The 14,740-nt window shown below is 40.9% G+C and overlaps 1 protein-coding gene across 1 annotated transcript in view; it reads right to left on the bottom strand.

Annotated features, from left to right (window-relative positions):
- Nucleotides 1–345: 345 nt before the first annotated feature.
- Nucleotides 346–14,740, bottom strand: part of LOC103512556 — a 38,727-nt gene continuing 24,332 nt past the window's right edge. Inside the window, exons 23-35 of the mRNA XM_026825991.1 lie at nucleotides 12,274–12,416; nucleotides 11,763–12,009; nucleotides 10,420–10,582; nucleotides 9,296–9,461; nucleotides 8,735–8,834; nucleotides 8,298–8,559; nucleotides 7,753–7,990; nucleotides 4,968–5,184; nucleotides 3,670–4,648; nucleotides 1,546–1,751; nucleotides 709–815; nucleotides 620–661; nucleotides 346–482 (exon numbers count right to left, since the gene is read on the bottom strand). Coding sequence (XP_026681792.1) covers nucleotides 346–482; nucleotides 620–661; nucleotides 709–815; nucleotides 1,546–1,751; nucleotides 3,670–4,648; nucleotides 4,968–5,184; nucleotides 7,753–7,990; nucleotides 8,298–8,559; nucleotides 8,735–8,834; nucleotides 9,296–9,461; nucleotides 10,420–10,582; nucleotides 11,763–12,009; nucleotides 12,274–12,416 — 3,007 coding nt within the window. The remainder of the gene's footprint in view (nucleotides 483–619; nucleotides 662–708; nucleotides 816–1,545; nucleotides 1,752–3,669; nucleotides 4,649–4,967; nucleotides 5,185–7,752; nucleotides 7,991–8,297; nucleotides 8,560–8,734; nucleotides 8,835–9,295; nucleotides 9,462–10,419; nucleotides 10,583–11,762; nucleotides 12,010–12,273; nucleotides 12,417–14,740) is intronic.

A 14,740-nucleotide genomic window follows, 5' to 3' on the forward strand; every position in this document is an offset into this window, starting at 1 on the left:
TGCTGATAACCTGGTCTTGAATGGCTATCATAAATCCCTCTGTTTCAGAGTTGTTATTATTATTATTATTATTATTATTATTATACAATTGAATCAAACTTTATTTACAGAAACAGATGGTAACAATATAAATACAAAATATAAATACAAAATAAAGTTTGATCAAGGGTGGGGTTAATGCCTAAGGCATTCTCTACCACCCCATTCTCATTGACAATATTACCTTCTTTTTATTTACTTTCCAAGAGCTACCTCCGTGTCCGAGTGGTATCACACTAGATTTGCAAATAGGAGGTCCCGGGTTCGATATTCGTTATGATTTGATTGATTGACAATATCGACATGTTACTTACTATCAGACTCGATGATTTCATTCCGGACAGCACAGAGATCGGACGCCTCGTCCAGACCATCAGGACATTGACTCACACCGTCACATAGTTCAGTAGGTTTAATACACTGGCCACGTCCACACCGCATGCCTGGACTACATCCAGCGTCAAGGGGAAATGGAAAAAAAAGGAAGGAATAAAGAGGATTTTTTGAAAAAGAGAGGAGGGAGGGTCTGGGAAGAGTAGGGAAAAGAAAAGGGGAATAGTAGAGAAGAAAGAGAGAGGGCCTGGACTACATCCAGCGTCGGTTAGGTTGACAGGAGCTGCAACTGAATAGAAAAAAACATTAGAAACAGATCGGACGCCTCATCCAGACCGTCAGGACATTGACTCACACCGTCACATAGTTCAGTAGGTTTAATACACTGGCCACGTCCACACCGCATGCCTGGACTACATCCAGCGTAAGAGAGGAGGGAGGGTCTGGGAAGAGTAGGGAAAAGAAAAGGGGAATAGTAGAGAAGAAAGAGAGAGGAAAGAAAGAGAAGAAGAAGAAGAAGAAGAAGAAGAAGAAAAAAAAAAAAGAAGAGGGGGGGGTATAGAATTTGAAACAATTATTCAATTATCCAGGGTAAGCATATATTCTTTTGCCAGTAGCTTGAATGGTAGCCGGCTCTGAAGAACTTGACTCAAACGTCACATAGTTCATATTCGGAATAGAGGTCACTTAGGTTAAGCTACGTTGAGTAAGGTGGATAATAGAATGGGTCATAATACTTACATGTGATAGGTTTAGCTGGGGATAGGTACTGGTCTGCGCTAACAAAGGATATATAAAGGTCTGCCATGGCACAAAGCATCTAGTTCATATTCGGAATAGAGGTCTCTTAGGTTAAGCTACGTTGAGTAGGGTGGATAATAGAATGGGTCATAATACTTACATGTGATAGGTTTAGCTGGGGATAGGTACTGGTCTGCGCTAACAAAGGATAAAGGTCTGCCATGACACAAAGCATCTAGTTCATATTCGGAATAGAGGTCACTTAGGTTAAGCTACGTTGAGTAGGGTGGATAATAGAATGGGTCTGAGTACTTACATGAGATAGGTTTAGCTGGGGATAGGTACTGGTCTGCGCTAACAAAGGATAAAGGTCTACCATGGCACAAAGCATCTAGTTCATATTCGGAATAGAGGTCACTTAGGTTAAGCTACGTTGAGTAGGGTGGATAATAGAATGTGTCTGAGTACTTACATGAGATAGGTTTAGCTGGGGATAGGTACTGGTCTGCGCTAACAAAGGATAAAGGTCTGCCATGACACAAAGCATCTAGTTCATATTCGGAATAGTTGGAGTAGATGGCAGCCACGTACCAACCGTTGTAGGCATTGCATAGCACAGCCGCCGAGGTTAGGCGATCCTGAGAATTGAAAAAGAGTTGATAATTGGTTGGTCACGGTTGGTCCAGTGGGGGCAGAAGGTCCCGGGTTCGAATCCCACCATCGACAAAAATTTGTACTCGTTTTTCGATTGCAAATATTTCAACGGGTTCCTTTCTGGTGTTCTCGTGTTGACCCAGCACCTAAATGGGAAGTATTGTGTCTCTTCTCGCCCATCTGATGAGAGGCATACTACGGGATGGGCATGCTACGACACAGGCCACAAGCGTCCAATGTAGCAGTTGTTTCATCGCTACGAAAAAAAAACGGGGGGGAAACACTCATCTTTAAAAAAAAAAAAAAAAAAAAAAAAAAAAAAAAAACAGATCAAAATCTCCACCAAAGTACCATCATATTGCTCAACCTTGCTCCAATTAATGCTGTAAGTATAGAAAAGCATGTCAAAGTTATGAAAAGAAGTCCATATTTTGTTTTTAGTTGGGGAGCTTTGCAAAGGTCAGTTTCTCTCAAAGCGGATTGAGCCTTTCCAGGACGTTCTTAGTTTTTTCTTTGAGACTTCAATAGCGTATATCAAAGAAGTCATTCCATCAGAAACACTCATCTGAGAAAGATTTGTGCTATTCACAAGAACTGACGTAGAATTTTTCAAAAGTCATAGGTATTGAGAAAAATGCTTTTTTTTTCTCTCTACCTCGATGTTATGAACATTTAAATATTTTATCGCCTAATAAGGCCTGCCGTACAAAGTTGCCTCGCAATGCCATGTTATCATAGAGACAAAATGGTGATTGGAATTGAAATTTTCATTTCACACAAACAGCAGAACTTTACTTTTTTTTCTCTCGGTAAAAAAATGATTTCAGTGCAGAAGGGTAAAGGGCTCGATAATGAAAAGTATTCGTTAGGAAGGTATCTCATTGATCAACAACGTGCTTTCTAAAGGTCAACTCAAGGTTTTGAATAAATTAAGGAGCGCGGTAGCGCTCCGCCCCGCCAAGTCAAGAAAGTTTGACCGCGCTACTAGATTATAGTATTTCTTGTTAAGCACATTTTAAAGGATCGACAAATGATGTTGGGGTTGTAGTTGTATAGGTACCTAACAAGTTTTTTCTTTTTCTTCTTCTTCTTCTTCTTCTTCTTCTCACTTGTCCTCTTCTTCATCGTCTTTTTCTTCCCCTCCTCCTTCTCCTCCTCCTTCTCCCCCTCCTCCTCCTCCTTCTCCACCTCCCCCTCCTCCTCGTCGTCCTCATCCTTCTCCTTCTCCTCCTCCTCTTTCTCCTCCTCCTCTTTCTCCTCCTCCTCTTTTCTGACTTTCTTCTTCTTTAGATGTCCTCTTTTTTTCTGTCCATCATCTCCTTTTCTTCACTTTCCTATTCCATTTCAATCTCTTCTTCTCCGACACTGATGGGGCTTGGGTTTAGGTTAGAAATGTGTTTCGTCCAATGCCTCCTCTGGAATATAATTCCCATAAGTTGGATCTCGGTGCAATAACTCACCCGGGATCTTGAGCAGATTCTTGTTAGCTGTGACACTCTGTGGGCGCTGATCCAGTCATTGTTTGTGCTTGCTGTGCATTCTTTATTATAATTCATTATATTATTTAACACTAATTATCCTCGATCTTCATATACATGGCGAACCTCTTCGGGGTCATCTGGACCTGGATTTTTTTTTTTTTTTTTTCAACCAATTTCCGGATTGAAGGAATAGATAGATAGGTAGAACCGGACCTGGACCTTGACCTACGTGTTACGATGCTTGTCTTGGACTGGATCCATGGAGGAGACACCTACTAGATGTGAAGACACGAAAGATTTGGTCAAATCTTTCAATCAAGTAAACGGAGCAATCAAGTAAATTTCTACTAACGCTGTCCTACTGTCCAAGAAAAAAAAAAAACGTAGCTCCGTACAGCACAGCTCTAAGTCTAGCCAGCACTTGTCCAATAGGTGTGACATCCTCTTTATGAAATATCTCAATACAAGTGCTCATCTGCATCTCCTTGTTACAAATAAGCATGAGCACATCACAAGTAATCCAGCACTGGCGATATAACGTCAGGGACAAAGCGAGTAGATCACGCTCCTCTGGGTTGGCGATTTTGTCAACACATAACTCCTCTTCTACCACGTAGTCAGTGTAGCTACCAATGGAACTCAGCATCAAGTTGCATATATCCTGCACTGACATGGACTTGGCGTTGATTATCCTGGCCAATTTTTGTGTGTCATTCCAGTACTTAGGATAGCCTTTGTTATCACATGTGACGTTTCTACACAGATCTGCAATATTCCTCACATACTTGTTCAGATTGAGTTTCCCACCCACACGCTCCGAGACACGGAATTGAAAACTCTTCATCACCTCATACTCCATGATGTCATTCCCCATCAGTGTAGCAAACAGAGGTAACTGGTTCAATTGTAGTCCAAGATGTGTTGCCAAGCCTTGGCTGTCATAGATGCAGGTTGTCATGTCACGCATATTGAAAGTTCGCATGGACAAGTAGTACACAGCAGCATTAGCAATGATAAAGTCCGTGTCCTGGCTTAGTATACCGAAGCTGTTGTTCTTCCTGGCGTAGGTGATGATCTCTATATCATTCTCAGTAAGACTATGTACGATGGGTTGTCCCAGCTCATACTTGATGATGGCAGCGGTTGTAAGACACAACTCGGAAGGGAACAGAGAGCCTGAAGTCTGAAAATCCTGTTCAGCGTCATAGGTGTTTGATTGAATGCTGTTCATTATTTCAATGAAACGTTTGACGTTCTCGTATCTCTTTTTGATCCAGACGGAGCGTTTGTCTTTGGCTTTGTAATTACCAAAGAACGCGATCAATTGAATCCCCAGGCTGTTGAATTTTGAGTACAGGTTTCTCATGTATTGAACCATACTTACCATTTCACCTCCATATCTAGAAGGAAATGGGTGAGGTAAGTTAGTGTGATTTAATACGCAAGTACGTAGGTAGGTATATACCCTTAAAACTGCCCTAATACAGGCGCTTAAAAATGCCTTTTCTCAAATGTGCTCAACGGGAATGATAAATATAGGTAGTAGAATCTGACATTGGACTCGATCAAGAGAAAGATCATTCACACAATCTCGTCCTTAACCCCACGTCAAAAAGTTGTCTCGTATATGAAAAAGCTGAAAATGTAAATCCACCTTAATTGCTGAAAAAGCTGAAAATGTAAATCCACCTGAATTGCTTGGCCCAGTTTGTTAGTTACCTGGGATCTCCGTTATATGAGTGGTAAATATGAGACAGACAGCATTCGACATCAAACAGAAGTTCCACCGGACTTCCAGGATGAGATCTGATAAATTCATTCCTCAGGTCTTCAATTCGCACCCGGCGAAATCCCGTAGATGGCATCTCATTCTCGATAAAGTTCTGCAGCTTGCGCACGCCCATCTTTGATTGATGTGGATTGTGGACTTCTTCACCTGAAATTTTAGCCCCAACATGTATAAACCATACCGGGATAGCATACCAAATTTCATACCTCTACGACAAACCGTTCTTGAGATATTTTGTATACATACCACCTTTTCCCATTTAAACCTGTAGTACGTAACGTACGTACGTCCAGACCATGGGCTAATAAAAACCACTTTTTTTGGAATCAGGGGACCCCAAAACGGATAATTCCACCCATTTCCCGATTTTGAAAATTTGGACCGATTGCAATACTCTCTCATTACCTTGTATAGGTTCCCTATAGGTACGTAAAGGTAATAGAAAGTAAAAATCAACTCTCGGATAAACAATCTGATAGGTTCATTTCAAATTTTTCCAAAAAAATTCAGCCAATTAGATTTACTTAATCCGAGAGTTATACTCAGACTGTGGCCTCGGGCATAAAACAAATGATTCTCTAAAAAGGTCTCATTTAACCATCTCACCTTTAGTACCTTACCAATCTTACCTTGAGTATTGAGTAAGGTAGCAGTGAATACTCCAAAATAATACGAGTATCTTATGTAGAATATTACTTGTAAAACTACGAAATGCACAAAGAAAACTTTACATCAATCTCAAATAAAATCAACAACAGAAGTACTGCGTTAGAGAAATACGAATTATTGTTGCAAAATAAAATGTTGATAACGCGTTTACATCAATCTCAAATAAAATCAACAACAAAAGTACTGCGTTAGAGAAATACGAATTATTGTTGCAAAATAAAATGTTGATAACGCATTAGAATCAACACTACTTATCAACAGATGAAAATCATGGTTCTCCTTCCATAGACTGTCACGTTTTGAACTACAAGTACCTACCTGATAAGAGAAATACAGATCTGAAATAGAAATGGGAAATGATTACCTCAGCAAAGAAACTGGGGAGAGAGCCGTTTCCGTTTTAGATCCGTGATGTGATTTGGACTTTGATTGTTGATTAAATGATTATTGATTACCTTTTAGAGCCCGTTCCCACTTGTCGTTCGGAAAAAAAAAAATCGTGTCGTGAGTAGTGGGAACACTCCTCATTTAAATTACAATGCCTACAGGACATTTTTGTGTCGTTCGGAAAAAAAATCGTGTCGTATGTAATATGAACACTCTCATATAAACAGTACATTGCCTACAGGACATTAAAAAAAAAAATCACGGACGTACGGAAATTCACGACAAGTGGGAACAGGCTCTTTATAGGGGCTAAGCATGTTTGTTGGTTTTAGGGGCCTTTGTTGATTTTAGATTACAGAGGTTGCTCGTGAGGGTTTAATCAACCGAATGTAAACAGGTATCGATCAACTGCCTTCGACTGAGTGGAACTTTTCTATGTTGTACAAAGCTGTGTCCACACATAGTCGACCTCGTTGATCGATGTCGACTGAACCCGTACACTGCCCCGAAAACATAGATTCACCTCTTCGATTGACCATGTGTGGACACAGCTTAATAATCACATCTAAACCTTTCCTCAATCGGTAACACCGTCTACCGTGTGGTTCATTTTTGTATCACGTTGGAAATCACCCAAATCGGGCCGTCGACCGTCGGGGTTACATCGGGTACCCGCACCTAGAGTAAACTCTTTTATACCCCCGTAGACAATGTGTTCCTATATTTTACGGCTTAAGCAGCGCGCAGACTGATCGTACACTTCCAACACTTCAGACAGTTCCGACAAATTTTGTATTTTGCTTGCTATGTTAAGTAATGGTAGTCCGCACACCTATCCGTATCAGACATTTCCAACACTTCCGACATACTACCATTACTTAACATAGGAAGCAAAATACAATATTTGTCGGAAATGTCTGAAGTGTTGGAAGTGTATGATCAACCTGCGCGCTGCTTTAAGGCCATTTTATACATGACTTTGAGGAGGCCTTATTTTGAATCAGCTTGTCATACTTTCAACCGAATAAAGATGACATCCCGGTGCGAACGACTTACTGTCCGTAGTGTTAACGCACATTAAAGGGGAAAAAAGATAATGCTGCTCTTAGGATTCGAACCCCTCCTGGTTGTTAGGCAAAACCCTCAGAATAAACGGTACAAAAAGAAAACATCCGATTGAAAAAGCGATTAAAAAAAGTATAAAAATTGTATTTAAAAAACCATAAGAAACAGTACAAAAATTAGTCATTTGGTATCTATCTACCAACATACATATGTACAAAATAAAACTACCTATGTACAAAATTGTTCAAATTTGTCCTGTCTCACACTTCAGACATTTCCGACAAATTTTGTATTTTGCTTCCTATGTTAAGTAATGGTAGTATATCGGAAGTGTAGGAAATGTCTGATACGGATAGGTGTGCGGACTACCATTACTTAACATAGGAAGCAAAATACAAAATTTGTCGGAAATGTCTGAAGTGTTGGAAGTGTATGATCAGTCTGCGCGCTGCTTTAAGGCCATTTTATACATGACTTTGAGGCGCCCTTATTTTGAATCAACTTGTCACACTTTCAACCGAATAAAGATGACATCCCGGTGCGAACGACCTACTGTCCGTAATGTTAAAACCTCTTTATGAAATATCTCAATACAAGTGCTCATCTGCATCTCCTTGTTACAAATAAGCATGAGCACATCACAAGTAATCCAGCACTGACGATATAACGTCAGGGACAAAGCGAGTAGATCACGCTCCTCTGGATTGGCGATTTTGTCAACACGTAACTCCTCTTCTACCACGTAGTCAGTGTAGCTACCAATGGAACTCAGCATCAAGTTGCATGTATCCTGCACTGACATGGACTTGGCGTTGATCATCCTGGCCAATTTCTGTGTGTCATTCCAGGTAACTCAAACGGAGTTTAAACGCATTTTGTGGACCCCGAAGTGGCGATGGGGCTTCGAACTTTTGCCGTTCGCGCGCCCCCGGCACGCTTGATTCTGAGCCGATTTCATTAGAACAGGAATCTAAACACACTCCAGATTCAGGCCTAGACAGGTCAAACCCTCTTTCTTCTCAATGATCGGTCGATCTCCTCTCAGTGCTATCTTGAGCTTGTGCTTCATCTTCACGATCGAGAATGAATCCAGTTTGTGTCGTTCAGTAATCAGAGTGGTTGACGCTACCTTGGCAAACCTGAAGCCGAGCGTACGACAGAGTTGTCTCAATGATCGGTCGATCTCCTCTCAGTGCTATCTTGAGCTTGTGCTTCATCTTCACGATCGAGAATGAATCCAGTTTGTGTCGTTCGGTAATCAGAGTGGTCGACGCTACCTTGGCAAACTTGAAGCCCAGGGTACGACAGAGGTCATTCATGAGGAGGGGAGTGACTTCAGATTCTTCGTAGCATTCGGGATGCCAGAGGCCGTAGGTTTTCCTCAGCAGCAGACCGCGGTGTCTGGAATGAAAGAGGATGGATGAGAACAGTTGTTGTTTTAGCGGCTTTAGCTTTCACCGAATGGCAATAGCAGAATAAAGAAATTTTCTTATATCTGCTATACACCGGGGTGATGTACTCTAGCTCTAGCCATTGTTAAAGTGGCTGGCTCGTCCTGAACCGCAGTCAACCTTGCCTGAAGAAACACAAAGTCCTCACGATGAGAACAGTGGTAACGCGCTTGCCATGCAGAAGGTAGAGATTTTGAACTTTGCTACAAATAATTCCTACATGCACTGATACGGAGAAAATAGATGAGTCAGGAGGTTTAGCTGGGGATAGGTACTGGTCTGCGCTAACAAAGGATAAAGGTCTGCCATGGCACAAAGCATCTAGTTCATATTCGGAATAGGGGTCACTAAATAGAATGGGTCTGAGTACTTACATGAGATAGGATTAGCTGGGGATAGGTACTGGTCTGCGCTAACAAAGGATAAAGGTCTGCCATGGCACAAAGCATCTAGTTCATATTCAGAATAGAGGTCACTTAGGTTAAGCTACGTTGAGTAGGGTGGATAATAGAATGGGTCTGAGTACTTACATGAGATAGGTTTAGCTGGGGATAGGTACTGGTCTGCGCTAACAAAGGATAAAGGTCTGCCATGGCACAAAGCATCTAGTTCATATTCAGAATAGAGGTCACTTAGGTTAAGCTACGTTGAGTAGGGTGGATAATAGAATGGGTCTGAGTACTTACATGAGATAGGATTAGCTGGGGATAGGTACTGGTCTGCGCTAACAAAGGATAAAGGTCTGCCATGACACAAAGCATCTAGTTCATATTCGGAATAGTTGGAGTAGATAGCAGCCACATACCAACCGTTGTAGGCATTGCATAGCACAGCCGCTGAGGTTAGGCGATCCTGAGAATTGAAAAAGAGTTCATGATTAAATCCTGAAATTTGCTTGCACACCAAATCTGGGCACCTAATCCGATCAAAATAGCCAATACCTACTACATATACTGGGAAGTATTGTGTCTCTTCTCGCCCATCTGATGAGAGGCATACTACGGGATGGGCATGCTACGACACAGACCACAAGCATCCAATGGAGCAGTTGTTTCATCGCTACGAAATAAAAACGGCGGTGAAACACTCATCTTTAAAAAAAAAAAAAATTAAATCCTGAAATTTGCTTGCACACCAAATCTGGGCACCTAATCCGATCAAAATAGCAAATACCTACTACATATACATTAGATACCTAGTCTTATGGTGAGTTTACACGCTTAAGCCATTTGTGAATCGCAGAGTGTGAACGCAGGCTTGAAGTTAAAAAAAAAAAAAAAAAAACTATAGTTTCCTCTCACAGATAGGGGGAGTGCTCAGGTCCTATTGTCCCGAAATTGAAGAGAGAAGGAATACAGGATAGGAAAAAGCCAGCCGTTCCGAGAACGAACATTGTCCATTCAGGATAAAATCCGCCTTGGGCGGGAATCGAACCCGCGACCTAGCGCTTACAAGGTAAAGCTAGATTCGTAGAAGCTTAACCCATCCTTTAGGGCTGTCTAGCCCCGACACATCAGATTGGGCTTTTTGTGTATCGGGGTACCCTCCAAGCTAACTAGACTGGCTGTATGGTCAGCAAAAAAAGCCAGCCGTTCCGAGAACGAACATTGTCCATTCAGGATAAAATCTGCCTTGGGCGGGAATCGAACCCGCGACCTAGCGCTTACAAGGTAGAGCTAGATTCGTAGAAGCTTAACCCATCCTTTAGGGCTGTCTAGCCCCGACACCTGAGCCTCAGATTGGGCTTTTTGTGTGTGGGGGTACCCTCCAAGCTAACTAGACTGGCTGTATGGTCAGCAAAAAAACTCACCAAGCTGAATCGTTGGCAAACGTCTGCCTCCTTATCTTTGACTCGGTAGCATCTCTTGTTCTGTTCACACTCCATCAGGGGTTCCAGTTCTATATTGAGGGGAACATTGTGTATATTGTATTTAGTCACCATGCAGGTTTCTTCAGCATTGGGTCCTGATATCCTGGAGAAGAAATGGTCAAAAAATGGTTGGGAGAAGATTGAGTTGAATTGAAATTGCATTGAAAATTCGATTCGGATCAGTAAAAAAAAAAAAAAAAAAAAAAAAAATTTTTGAAGGGAACGGTGGGGGGGACAGGAAAAATCTTTTACATAAACCATTTTTATTTATTTATGAACATAAAGAAGATTGATTGAACATTCAAAAATTCAATTTGTGGGTATATTTTTTTCCTCTTCTCTAATTTTTTATTTATAATTTGGTTAAAACACCCATATAGGTTCTAACAAATAGTAGTAAAACCTGTGTTTGGGTGTTTTTTTTATATATATTATTGAAATAGGTATAATAATTTCAAAATTTAGTGGGTATTTTTCTTCATTTTTTATACTTATAGGATATGCAAATCTGACATGTTTTGAATATATTTTCTTCCAATTAGTTTGATGTAAATTACGCGAGTTAAACATTACGACCAGCTTAGTTAGCTTTCAGGGTAGCGCGTCTGCTTTGTAAGCGCTAGGTCACAGGTTCGATTCTCACCCGGAATGGATTTTATCATAAACCAATAAGTTCGGCCAAGGAACGGCTGACTTAATATCCTGTCTTCCTTTTCGCTTCGCTTTCGGGGACGGTAAGACAGTAAGTTATTTTTTGTGGCACTTGATTTATTTTGGGAGGAACGACTTGGCGGGGTCTTTTTTATGCCACGAAGTGGTATTTTTTGGGGGTAAGCTTTATTGTCGAAAAAGACTACTGGAAATATCTCGGGAACGGTATGAGCTAGAGACTTGAAATTTGGTATGTAGTTCACAAATGTGACAAGGATGCAACACAAAACGTTTGGTTGCTGCGCTTGGCGGTATTTTGACCGCTTTTGGACAGATTTCGCCCAAATGTGACAAGGATGCGACACGAAACTTTTGGTTGAGATGGTTGCTGCGCTTGGCGGTATTTTGACCGCTTTTGGACAGATTTCGACCGTCTTTGGCAGTTTTCAGCTATAGCGACAAAACGGTTAGAGATATTGTAAAAGTTAGGGTAAAAGAACACTCAAATAAGCAACATTCAATAGGATAAGGAAAGTCGTGTGATGTTCACACCAGATTTTTTTATCTTCTTTTTAAGTGATTATATTCTTGATAAAGTGAGAATCCTACCATTAAAAAAAGATATAACTTACCAGTTGGTGTTTTGTACAGGTATAGCCCGATAGGACATCTCGAAGGGCGCACTCAAATGTAGAATAGGGCCAGTGGCGGCTTCAACTCGCATCATTTTCTCGTAGGGCCCCATGATTCTCGCTAGCTTGGTCTGCCTACCCACTACGGCACTGACGTAGTCTGTGCTAGGGTTAACGTTAGAGAGACAGGATTCAGCTACTAGCACTGTTGTGTTACTCGTCAGGATACCAGCACATTTGAGTACACCTGAGGAAGGAGAGATTGTGGTTGACGAGAATTAGCTTTCAGGGTAGCGCGTCTGCTTTGTAAGCGGTAGGTCGCAGGCTCGATTCTCACCCGGAATGGATTTTATCATAAACCAATAAGTTCGGCCAAGGAACGGCTGACTTAAAATCCTGTCTTCCTTTTCGCTTCGCTTTCGGGGACGGTAAGACAGCAAAAGTTACAGTTCCCTCTATCAAAACTCTCAAAATAATAACAATAATGATTTCTTAGCCCCCCATATCTTACCTTCAACATAGATGTCCACATGCCAGGGGGCAGGTTGGCTAAGGTCCACAGTTTTGACAGAAGAACAGTCCACTCTGAGTCCATTACATGCTGATGGTACTCCTCTCTTCTTTACAGCCACTTTGTCGTAAGACCTGTATCCACTGAAACAATCAATAATCTTTTTATTTGAGGGCAGAGCTAGTAGGAAAGTACTTAATGGAGGAGTTGCAATTGGAAAAATATTTTTTTAATAAAAGGTCGATTCCTACGTAAAAAGTTGACTCACCTCCATATCTAGAAGGAAATGGGTGAGGTAAGTTAGTGTGATTTAATACGCAAGTACGTAGGTACCCTTAAAACTGCCCTAATATAGGCGCTTAAAAATGCCTTTTCTCAAATGTGCTCAACGGGAATGATACATATAGGTAGTAGAATCTGACATTGGACTCGATCAAGAGAAAGATCATTCACACAATCTCGTCCTTAACCCCACGTCAAAAAGTTGTCTCGTATTGCCATGCAGAGCTTATATTCTTCTACCATAAAGTCAACGAAAAAAAAAACCTTGGAAAAGAGAACCAAAAAGGTATAAATATTTTTACAGAACTTCAAAAATTATTATTATTTATCTGTAAATTATATGCCTACATGTTTCGGAGGGACTCCCTCCATCTTCAGTGCTTCAATACACTCGTAGTTCGATTGCCAATATGTATGTATTTTCAACGGATTACTTTCTGATGTTCTCGTGTTGACCCAGCAGCCCAGCACCTACATGGGAAGTATTGTCTATTCTTGCACATTTGATGAGAGACACACTACTAATACTAAGGTCAGTCACTCACTATCAGGTAGACCTGACAGGCACGGCTGAAAAGGTCCACCTGTCAGTTGTTTCATTCTTACAAAACAAAAATGGCAGTGAAACATTCATCTTTTTCCCCAACAATTATTACTGTTATCACATCCTTTTTCTCGTAGATTTTATTTTGTCCATAGATAAAAATAAATATACTCTGTGGAGACCTTGAACTTTGCTACAAATAATTCCTACATGCACTGATACAGAGAAAATAGATGAGTCAACCAACCTCAGTGGTGCAGTTGTTAAGGCGTTAAGACTTTGGATCTGGAGGTTGGTGGTTCGAGTCCAAGTCAAATCATAAAATTTATCTCGGTGTAATAATCGGGCATCAATATTCAGGATTCAGCTACTAGCACTGTTGTGTTACTCGTCAGGATACCAGCACATTTGAGTACACCTGAGGAAGGAGAGATTGTGGTTGACGGGAATGAGAAACTATGTATTAGGTACTTGTTTTTAGCTTACTTACCTAAAAAAAAGTTTGAAAGAACTCTAAGAACGGCGATCTTAATCTAAGAGAGGAAAAAATTATAGGAGCAAGCAAGATTCGTTTCGAGAACGAACTTTATCTGTTTAGGATGAAATTCGAACCTGCGACCTAGCGCTTACAATTACACATGAGTCAGGGTCTTACCTGGAGCCATCATGATTGGCAAGAGAGTAGCAACTAGCTTCATCTGAATCATCTGCACAGTCGGATTTTCCATCACACACTAGTTCCTCACTGATACATGTGTTGTTGAGAGCGCTGAAATATTAAACAGAAATTTTAATTAAAACGAGAATTTATTTATATTGTATGTACATTCTATGTACTTTCTAGCAGATTTTTGTTATGTGGGTATTGATTGATTGAAATATTTAACTTTATTTTTAACAATAACATTAAGTATAAAATAAATATAGAACCTACTTAAGACTACAGAACCTTCTGGGAGGTTTGATTCCTGACTGCGGCGAACTTTATCCTGAACAGTTCGTTCTTGGAACGGCTGACTTTTTCCCATCTTGCCCTCCTCTCTTCGATTTTGAGACGATAAGATCTTGGCAGTTATAGTCCCCTCTATCAAACCTCTTTTTTTTAAGAAGAAGAAAAAAAAAGTTAATCCCAGAGTTCAAGAAATACTGCCCTGTGTAAATCAAATGGGTAACGTCAAGGGGAACCCTTGACACTGTGGTAACTCTTAAGTGGTAAGATCCGCAATTAATAATATTGTTATTTCAGAATGGAAAAAAAAATCAATTGACCTTGTTTTACACCGGAACGCGTTCTTCATTTCGCATGCGTTGCCGCACCCCATCTCATCCGATTTGTCCAAACAGTTGCGCCTCCCATCACACATCCGCTCCGGATGACTTAGCCGCATGTATGCCGCACACGACGTGCGGCAATCTTTAGGCTCGTCGGAACCATCACCACAGTCATCTTTCTGGTCGCAATAGAGGAGCTTGGATACGCACTTCTTGTTGGCGCATTGGAGTTCGTTCACTTGGCATTCTGAGGGGAAGATAAAACCTCCTCTCTTCGATTTTGAGACGATAAGATCTTGGCAGTTATAGTCCCCTCTATCAAACCTCTTTTTTTTAAGAAGAAGAAAAAAAAGTTAATCCCAGAGTTCA

Source organism: Diaphorina citri, unplaced genomic scaffold (genome assembly GCF_000475195.1).
Source record: "Diaphorina citri unplaced genomic scaffold, Diaci psyllid genome assembly version 1.1 scaffold851, whole genome shotgun sequence".
Classification (NCBI taxonomy): Eukaryota; Metazoa; Arthropoda; class Insecta; order Hemiptera; family Psyllidae; genus Diaphorina; species Diaphorina citri.